The sequence below is a fragment of the Mesoplodon densirostris genome, chromosome 9, assembly GCF_025265405.1.
Source record: "Mesoplodon densirostris isolate mMesDen1 chromosome 9, mMesDen1 primary haplotype, whole genome shotgun sequence".
NCBI classification, from domain to species: Eukaryota; Metazoa; Chordata; class Mammalia; order Artiodactyla; family Ziphiidae; genus Mesoplodon; species Mesoplodon densirostris.
In genome coordinates this window covers 17,581,717-17,591,706 of record NC_082669.1, presented here as the reverse complement: position 1 = coordinate 17,591,706, position 9,990 = coordinate 17,581,717, and the positions used below count along the sequence as shown (strand labels likewise).

The 9,990-nt window shown below is 47.7% G+C and overlaps 1 protein-coding gene across 5 annotated transcripts in view; it reads left to right on the top strand.

The window, feature by feature from the left end:
* Window positions 1-1,107: 1,107 nt before the first annotated feature.
* The window catches only part of ATXN7L1 (ataxin 7 like 1), a 242,304-nt gene continuing 233,421 nt past the window's right edge, over window positions 1,108-9,990 (top strand). For all 5 annotated transcript variants that reach the window (XM_060107827.1, XM_060107826.1, XM_060107824.1 and 2 more), the window contains exons 1-2: window positions 1,108-1,288; window positions 1,796-1,864. In XM_060107827.1, coding sequence (XP_059963810.1) covers window positions 1,108-1,288; window positions 1,796-1,864 — 250 coding nt within the window. The remainder of the gene's footprint in view (window positions 1,289-1,795; window positions 1,865-9,990) is intronic.

Below are 9,990 nucleotides of genomic sequence, written 5' to 3'. Positions count from 1 at the left end.
AGACCTTCTAAGGCCTTTGCTGCCAACCCCTAGGGAGAGGGGGGGAAATCTCAAAGCCTCAAATGTCCAAAATCCAGAGAAAATTTAACGCTTCCTTTCTAGCTGGCCAAAGAAGCCTGAAGTGAATTCTCCCAGGAATCAGATTCCTGGCCGAAGGTTGCACGCGCTAATCCGGGCCATCCTCGTCTCACAGTGGGGAGCGCTGGAAACGGCTCCAGGGGCTTGGCCCGCTAAGCAGCATCCTCCGACAGTCGGTGAGTCCGCGCTCCCACTATCGTGATCCTGGAGCAAAGTCTACGCAGTGGTTCTCTGAGAGCCGGAGACACGCGTCGCGCGGAGAATCTGGGGGGACCCCGGCCCTGCGTTTTGAGCTTTGAACGCCCCGCCGTCTGAGATGGGAAGGCAGCTCCTCTCGCCCCAAACTCACCTGCTTTTTAGAACCACTTCCATCTACCCACTGGTCTCAGCTCCCAAAGGCATCCGCAGAATCCTCCACGGCCCAAGGTCCACCGTGAAAGAGAAGACAGGGTGGAGGGAGAGGTGGCTGGGAGGAGAGGTCACCAGGGTCCCCTCCCTGGCTTGGGGTGGTCGTCGGGGAAGGAGGCTGCTCGGCCCCTCCCCACTAAGCGGCGGGGATCCTCGCGGGGGCGCCTCACCGTGGGCGACAGGCACCGGCGAGGGAAGGACGCGCTGGAGGGGCTCCGTGCAAAAACTTTCCGTCCTCGAGCGCAACTCTGCGGGGAAGACTGTCCTTCCCACGGCCCCAAGTCGCGCCTCTCTCAGGCCATCCCCGACCCCTGCCCGCACGCCCAGCCCCTGCGACCCCGGCTCGCGGGTGCCGGCGGTGGCCACGGCGCCGTAGCATCCCGGGGCCGGGCGCTGCAGCCTCGAGTCCCGGCGCGCGGCCCCGCCCCCGGCGGCGGGCGTGCGGGCGCCGGGCCTCGGGGCGTCTCTCTGGTGCCCCTGGCGGCGGCGGACGCCGAGAGCCGAGCCGAGCCGGGCCGGGCGCTGAACGCCGGCTCCTCCTCCTCGCTCTCTCCTCCTCCTCTGCCTCCCTCCCTCCCTCCCTCCCCCTTTCAGAACACTCAATGTCGGAACGTTCCGAAGATGACGTCGGAGCGTTCTCGAATCCCGTGTCTCTCGGCTGCTGCTGCCGAAGGAACAGGGAAAAAGCAACAAGAAGGAAGAGCAATGGCGACACTGGATCGCAAAGTGCCCAGTCCGGAGGCGTTTCTGGGCAAACCCTGGTCCTCCTGGATCGACGCCGCCAAATTACACTGCTCCGACAGTAAGAACCCCACCGCCTCCTCCTCCTTTTATTACCCTGTAACCTTTCCATTCACCTAGAGCCACTGGGAAAAAGTGTGTGTGTGGAGAGAGAGTGGCCCCCGGTGTCCTCCATGCTTCTCCCTCTCTCTAAATAAATACACACAGAGACAGATCATCAATGCACAGAGAGAGGCCATGCTGCCAGGGCTGTCTGTCTGTCTGTCTGTGCCCGCTCCCCGTGGCAGCCCGCGGGGTGGGCTTTCACAGCCCCACGGTGTATCCGTTCAAAAGGCTACTCTGTTGCTGCTTGCATAGTTTTTTTGGTACCTATCTGGGCCAGGTAGATGGAAATACGGACTTGGGAGAAAATGTTGCATTGTCAATTTTTGAAAGATTTTCATATCCAGTATCTATATCGATCTGTTTGCAAATAAACACTCTCCCTCCCCCCCCTTGACTTTGGCTCCCCCCCTTTTTTTCTCTTTTTGTCCTTATTTTCTTTTTTCCTTTTCTTTTTCATCTGCAGATGTAGATTTAGAAGAGGCTGGAAAAGAGGGTGGAAAAAGCAGGGAGGTTATGAGGCTTAATAAAGAAGGTAAGTGGAGCTACTGGCATCTTAGTGTTAGCATGTGTGGCAGAATCTTCACAGGATTTCGACTATAATGTGAATTGTTCTGCTGGGTACAGAGTGACTAAGGCTTGTCAAAAATTGAGCACGCCCAGGTGACTACTGCTTCGTGTTAACTTCTTTCAAAGTATAAATACAACTGGGGGGTAGAGGCGGGGAGGTTGTTGACGGCAGAAGTTTCCTGCACTTCAGCTGGAGTCCACATTTGGACCTTCTGGTGCATATCTGCCATTCCCCTTTGGAGCATCATTGCCAAATGGTGTGGGGTGGAAATCGCTGAAATGAGGAGCGGGGCTCCCTTCACAAGCACCCCAGCCTTCCTCATGGGTAAATACACAACAATTTAATGAACCCGATGTGGTCAATCATCCCAGCAGCTACTTCTCCACTCTCCCCTGAAAGCCATGGTACGTGGCAAACCTTTGCAGCAAGTTACATTTGGCACGCTTTGTGTTTGGTCACAGATTGTTATGTGGTGTGCAGGGTTAGGGGCATCTGTGTGTGCAGCCCCCAGCCGGTCACCCATCTCTGCTTCCCCAGCGTGGAATGGAAATACAGTACCTGAAATGGGACACAGTGAGTAGCTAGGTCATCCCAGGCGGAGGCAGGCGAGTGAAGCCACAGCCTACTGGAACTGGGCATCAAACACACATGGTCGTCATAAATAAATCATAGCCTATTCGCGTTTGCAAGCCTGCCATATGTAACTCTGACCTGTGGGCTTCACATGGAGCAACTCCAGAGGCCACTTTCTGCTGAACAAATGGATGGGTTCATTTGAATTGTGATTTACTAACTGGTGTCTTGTAAACGTGGTTGGCTGAAATTGGGGGTGGGAGGAGGTGCAAGGGGGCAGAAGAGGTTGGCAGGAAGTGTTGAAAGAGTTCAGCCATAACTAGGCCATAGGAGCCTGGCTCATCCAAAATGAATGGAGAAAAGGCCATTAGACACAAAAGAACGGTCTCCCTCATAAACCGCGGTGTCACCCTGGTAGGCAGCTGAAACCTGCTTGGAAAGATGGAACTCATTTTGTGGATCACACCTCAGACAGTCGGTTTTCTGTGCCCAATCATTTCCTGACCATCCAGTGAGAGGAGAATTTGTGCTTCAGAAAAAATGACATGGAGGTTCAAATGCATGCATATTCAAGGACAGCGCTCTAGCGTAATGTTTCTGCTAATTAAGCACTTTGGGAACGAAACCTCATTCTAAAGATGTTTGCTTCTAAATATCTTAGTGTGATCTTGACGTGTGTCTTTAGGATGCACAAGGGAATGATGTCAAGTGGCCTTCTTACAAGTGGCAGCTTATTTGTGCTCAATGTCCATGTGTGTTGGCATTGGGAAGTATCACTGGAGATTGTTTTTCTTCACAAACTCTTAACATCTTTAAACGCTTACAGGACTCAGTTATCAGACCGGTGGCAATGAACAGGTTTCCACGAAAGAAGATGAAGTTGTAAAAACCTTTAAAGTTGAATAAAGGTCGTGGTATGGCCCAGAATTGGCACCTCTCAGACCTGCGTGATAGATTATGACTATAACACACAAAACTCACATTCTGCACCCTTCTCTGGGCTTCTGTTTCAAAAAACTCTCATTCTCAGATTCTCTTTGCCTCATGAGAAATAGATTCTTTAAAGGAAAAAAAAAAAGTAAAGCTGTCCTTTCCTCAGAAGTCACAAGTGGTACATCCCGCTTGTTATATCGTTTTCCTGTAAAGGTACAAAGATTTAGCTTCTAATGATATGCATTTGCATTAAGGACCCCCACTGTTCAGTGTAACATGCAATTGCTGAGTTCACCAAATAGCCATGGATGGGCTGAAATCTCTTTGTTCGTGGGCCTGGTGGAGCAGGTCTGGGTTAGCAATTCCTGGAGGTCTTCCTGGCATGTGCACACAATTTTCTTTATGGATAGAGTATACATATATGAACTATATATCTCTTCGCCATGGTGAGGAGTTTAAAGGTTGAGCTGAGACTTGGTGTCAGGGTGTTTGGTTGCCAAAGTCCCCAGAAACACTGGTTGCCTTAGTGTTGCTGTTGGCCTTGTTGGAGCCATCGTGTGGCAGGTCTCAGGATGAATATGTGGTTGTGGATGGATCTCTGCAGGACAAAACATGGCCTAGGTGTGATTGTGTTTCTCTGTATGTGAGCATACATAGACTGACCAGGGTGTCATCAACAGTAGGCAGGTCTTGAGATTTGTGCTTTAATAGCAATGAATAGATAAAGTTTAGGAACTCCAATTAAGAAATGAAGGTATATGATCCAGATTTTGATACTTTTTTTATTGTGGTAAAATAAACATAACATAAAATTTACCATTTTAACCATTTTAAAGTCTACAATTCAGTGATACTAAGTACATTCCCAGTGTTGTACAACTCTCAGCACCATCCATTTCCTGAACTTTTTCATCATCTCAACCAGAAACCCTGTCTCCATTGTATAATAATTTCCCAGTCCCCCTCCCCCAGGGTCGAGCCCTGGAAACCTCTGTTCTATTTTCTGTCTCTATGAAGTCGCCTATTCTAGATACTATATATTTGCAATATGTGTCCCTTTGTGTCCAACTTCTTTCACTTAACATCATGCTTTCATTGTTCATCCGTGTGGCAGCGGGTATCAGAATTTCATTCCTTTTTACGACTGAATAATATTCCATTGTATGTACATGCCGTGTTTTGTTTATCCGTCGTCTGTTGATGGACATTTGGCTTGTTTCCACCTTTTGACTATCGTGAATAATGCTGCTGTGAACATTGTGATATGATATTTTTTATAGACTAAGCTCAGGGAAAAAAATTAGGCTGGGAAAGTGAAAAAATAATCATTTTACCTTCTGCCTCCATCTGGCCACAGCTTCAGAAGACACAGGAAGGACTTGCAGAATTTTGAACAACCTGGTTATTGAAAGATAATTCCTTCTGCGTTTCTTGAACCTTTTTCTACTTCAGTTCTCCACCTATATCAGTATGAAATGTTAACTGAATGCTTTGAAATTTCTGTAGTAAAGTCTTCACATTCATGTTATTATTTTATCCGAAGTTAGCTAAAATTATGGTCAAGAGGAATTTGGCAAATACTTTTGAACCTTGCCAGATCATCACCTGGGTTCAGAAGGTGTTGTTAATTCTGTGCTTGTGTGTGGTCATGTGGGGTTATATTGAGGGCATCCTGAAGTGGTGAAGGGAGCAGGGGAGAGGACTTTAAGTCCGCTTCCTAATCCTGTATATGACTTTGGGAATATCACTTCCCTTGTCTGGGCCTGTTTTCTTTCTTGTAAAGTAAGGGAGTGGATTAAAAGTCTCCTGAGGTCCCTTTGAGACCTCTGAACCTAAGTTTCTCTGTTGAATGTACCTACATTTGAGATGCAGTCATACTAGACAGGCTGTTTTTTGAAGAAACTTAAAAAAAAAAAAAAAAAGCAAGCCCTCACATTAAAAATATCTTACACTACTACATCCTGGGTTTATTTTCTCCTTTTATAATCTCTTGGTGGCAAACCTCACTGCATCTCGTACAAAAGCATATTGTGCTGCAAATAGTTTGTGAATGGTATGTGGCCTTTAGGACTCTGAGAAAACTGAGGGTTTTAGTCCAAAGCCCAGGGTGATGTATTCCCCATAGTGGAGAGGGGGTTGACCTCAGCCAGCTTGGATCCATCAAGCACTGAGATTTCCTAAGAGGAGGAGTCCCAGAAACCTGATCAGCCTAATCTAATATGTGAGCTGCCATTATGATAGAAAATTCCAAGGCCATTCATCTAGCTAACCTTTTAAAATAATTTTCTCACTCCAGCTTCATAGATTTATTGGAAGACTTTTTTCAAGCTAATTGGGGAAAAGCTCTGTGATTTAGAAAGATGTCTCCCTTTTCTAATTGCCTCACCTGAACTTTTTTTTTTAAGAACATCAATTCATAAATAAGGACCAGGTGCATATAGCTCGTAAGTGTCCTGGACTATACACGTTCGGAGATAATAACAGGGTTGCTGTAAGGATGTACTGAGATAATACAAAGGGCTTAGCACAAAGTAAGTGCTTAATGAATATGTGCCTTTATTATTTTTTAGATGTTATTAGGATTATCATCATCATGTATTAATGAAGCTAGTTCTAGAAAATTTTATTATTATAACCAACTAGGATTTTTAACTAATCAGTGATGAACAGAAAAGATATACTCAATCAGAAATTTCATTTTTAGAGTAAACCGTGTTATACTTTTATAAAGCTAAGGATTTTTTAAAAACTGATTTCTGTGCTATCCATGCTTTTAATGGAGTACAGCTGATATGTAGTCGTTGATAACTTTTATCAAGAGCTAGAGAAAAATACTTCGGCATTTTGGGGCTTATGGCTGAGAAAGGTTTACAAAGTTCTTTCTGGGGACCAGGAGGTCTAAAAAATAATTTTTTAAATAATCGATCAGTTGTTTAATCTGATCAGTGAACATAGAAAGTCCTCAATGGGTCGTTGTCTGGGTCTTTTGGAAGCCTACCCTCATTACTTCGGGCATTTGTCTGTGTGTCAGTGTTCCCAGGTGTTTCGATTTGATGTAGGTAAACTTGTGGAATGCTTCCAATTTGAAAACTGTTCAGGGGCCAGTAAGATCTTGCTGTGACTGTGAGAGTTTGCTGTTCTCCTGAGATGCTGGTAGAGTCAGGCTGGACCACAGGAGGAAGCACGGAACATGGGAATGTGTTCAACTCAAGTCTAGGAGTCTTGCGTTTATGGCTGGATGGGAGCAAATCGGAGTAAAGATGGCAACTGACCTGGTAAGAATGGAGGGTTCTTAGAATCCAAGCCAGGGAAGCCAGCGACAAGTGGTGGTGATTTCTGGTAAACTGCGGACAGTTCCCCTTTATCATCCTACACACAACTCCATTATCTCTGCTAATAGGCGATAGGAAGACACCAAGTCCACAGATTATATCGATAAACCTCCTCTTCGCCATTCATTTCAACTTCTTTCTCCATTAAGCCTACCTTCCTCCCCTGTTGCTAACGAGCAGCAACATTTGTTCACTTTGGCGCTTCATTATCATCTCTCTTCTTTTGCCCAGTGCTTGGGATGAAAGGACATGAGAGACAGAGTGGCCTCAAGGTGGTAGGGAGGAAAGATGAAAAGGAGGAGAAGGGCTTGGACAATGAATCAGCTTCACAGCTGCATCCCGCCGATGGAGGGTGGTGGGGGGAGTGCCAGAACCAAAGCCGAAGGAGGGGATTTCCAGCACCATCTAGTTTTGAAAATACAAAGCCTCTAAAATGACTATCTCTTTATATATACAAGTATTTCCATGTGCCTGGGTTCTCATGTGGAGAAAATGTGGCTCTGGCTCCTTCCAGAAGGCACGGTTACCCTGTGCTGGGTTCTCATCATATGTCAGTCTACAAGAATGATGCTTTTATCTCTGGAAAATGTAGACTATTTCCCTCTCTCTATCTCATTTAAATGCTTCTTGTTTTTTTAAAAATAATGTTCACATGTTACAAAGTTAAGAAGGGTATGCAGTGAAAAGAAAGTCTCCCTTTTACCCTTGTCCCCAGTTGCTTGTGTGTCTTTCCCAAGATAGTCTATGTGCATTCAAGGAGATACATAGATAGTTTTTGCTGCCTGCTGTCCCCACACGGCTGAGAGCATCCTATAAGTTTTGCCTAGTGTCTTGCCCTTTCCATTTATCTTAGGGAGTGGTCCCCATCAGTTCACGAGGAGCTACTGCCGTGTCTTTTTGGTGCCTGCTTAATGGGAGGATGGTTTAAGCCCCTGGGTGTCTTGCTTAGTTTTTTAATACCCCCTCCTGCTTTCTTGGCCCCTTTCGTGCATTTGAGACAGACAGTGGGACACTGGGCTAGGCCTGGGGGGATAGCAGTGAAAAAGCGCAGCCCTTGCGTTGTGGCGCTCCCATCCTAGCAGCCAAGGCAGACATTAAAAAAGTCGTGGCGACCGTGGTGAGTGTTCTGAAAGGGAACATTGGGGTACTGTTGGAAAGCATGGCAGGGGGCCTAATTTAGGTGAGGGGTTCAGTGAACGCCTCCCTGAGGAAATCTTGTTTATGCCAAAACCTGGAGAATGAATGGAAGTTATCCGTATGCAGCGCTGGGTGGGACGGAGTTAAAGGAAACAACACGTGTGCAGGCCCGAAGTGAGAGAATATAGAGTGTTCTAGAAACTAAAAAGTCTGCTGCTGGTGTGACGATAGCAAAGCAGAGAGTGGTCTAAAGTTTCTCAGCAGGAACACTGCTTCTTTAAGGTGGGCGACTGTCCTGTGTGTTGTAGGATGTTTAGCAGCATCCCTGGCCTCTATCCCTAGATTCCAGTGGCACCTACCCCTCCCTTGAATTGAAAAAACCAAAAATGTCTCCAGACATGGCCCACGGTCCTGGGGATGGGGTGGCAGCGTACCAGATCACCCTGATAGAGAATCAGTGGTGTAAGGTGAGGCCGGAAAGGCTAGGAACACAAGAAAAATAGACTCAACAATATTCTGCTACCATCTTTCTGTTTCTTAGGCCTAAGTTCCCGGTGAGGCAGCCTTACTGAATACTTAGCAGGCAAGCGTGGAGCTGTGCCTGTCCCCCACACGGTGCCACCTTTGGGAGCATCTAAAGAGAGAAGACTCCATCCCTCACGGAGTTCTCCTCCAAAGGTTTCCGAGACGACCCCTCCAAACCTTTGTGTCCATTCTGTAGTAAATGGTGACGGCACTGAGATTCAGGTTCTAATTCCGGGTGGCCCAGCCCTCCGTCACTGCGGGTGGAGGAGACCCCAGGGCGCCGATTTGGATAATGATGGCATTTATCGTACGAGGGTCCCTGATGTCGAAAGCGTCACTGTGAAGCATTAAGGATTTCAGTTTATATTTAAAGTCAGGCTGGAAATACAACTGGTGTTCTGTGCAGTTGATTACCCATGGGATTTGTCTGAGATGGGGATCCACGTGATGGAGAGCAAAGCGGCTGGTTTCAGGATTTCCACATTAAGGATTAGAAAATAGGAAGGGCAGAGGAGGATCGGGTTCCTGAGGGCTCTGGCCTGTGTGCCGAGTGGTCTGTGGCATTATTTAGGCCTGGAAGGCCACGTTCACTCTAGCCAGTGGCTCACAGAGGCCCGCTATCTCCGCTTCAGAAGTGATTTAGGGAAGTGAGGCAGATTTGGGTTTTGCCTGGTTTGCTGTGTATATCGTGTTTATATCCTTTGGGCTAAGCTTTCATTCATGACGCTTGGTTTCATTCATGACATCCTTTGGAAGTAGACATAAAATGGTAGCAGCAGACACAGGGAGACCCTGTCCTAATCAAATCCCTTTTATCCAAGGACCCCATCCTCTGAGGTGGCCCAGTGTTCATGTCTGGAAACGAGGATCATTTAGTGACTGCAGTAGAAGTGACATCACCAAGATGGTGACATAGGTCGTTCCCGACTTTGCCCCTCCTCACAAGAACTACTACCAACTATTCATGGACAAGACACCACTGGAGAAGATCCTAGAACACAGGGGTGAGGCTGAAGCACACCCCTGCGCCACAGAGAGCCAAACAGATGGCTTTAGAAAGGTCAGAGGAGCAGCTACACATGACTGCGTGCCCCTGCCCCAGGCTGGCAGCACCCTTGAGGAGAGGCTGCCCCTCTCCTTGCAGAGGGCCGCAGGGACATCCACACCCACCCCCCAGTGTTGTGGGTCACTTCTTGGGAGCCCCGACGCCGGTCTTGCCTCGCGGGGACCATGGGGGCATCTCCAGGGCTTGACCACTGGGAGTCCAATCACGACCGCAGCAATCAAAGGTAGCTCTGATGGAGAGGGAGAGGGTTGGCCAGTGGGTTGACCTTTTTCTGAATTGTCGAAACTGAATGTCAAGGACTGACTTCCGTGTGTCTCTCTCTCTCCTAAAATTCTTGGTGCGACCTTCTGCCGAGGTTGGGTTCCCAGCTCATGCTGGTTGGCTGGCTCTCTCTCCTGTGGCAGAGCTCAGATTGGCCACATCAGCCAAATGGACTTGGATTTGGATCCTGAGGCCCTTGAACTAATGCTGAGAGCCTAGGAAAGCACTTCCTGCAAGTGAGCTGAGGCCGAGGACCCTGACCA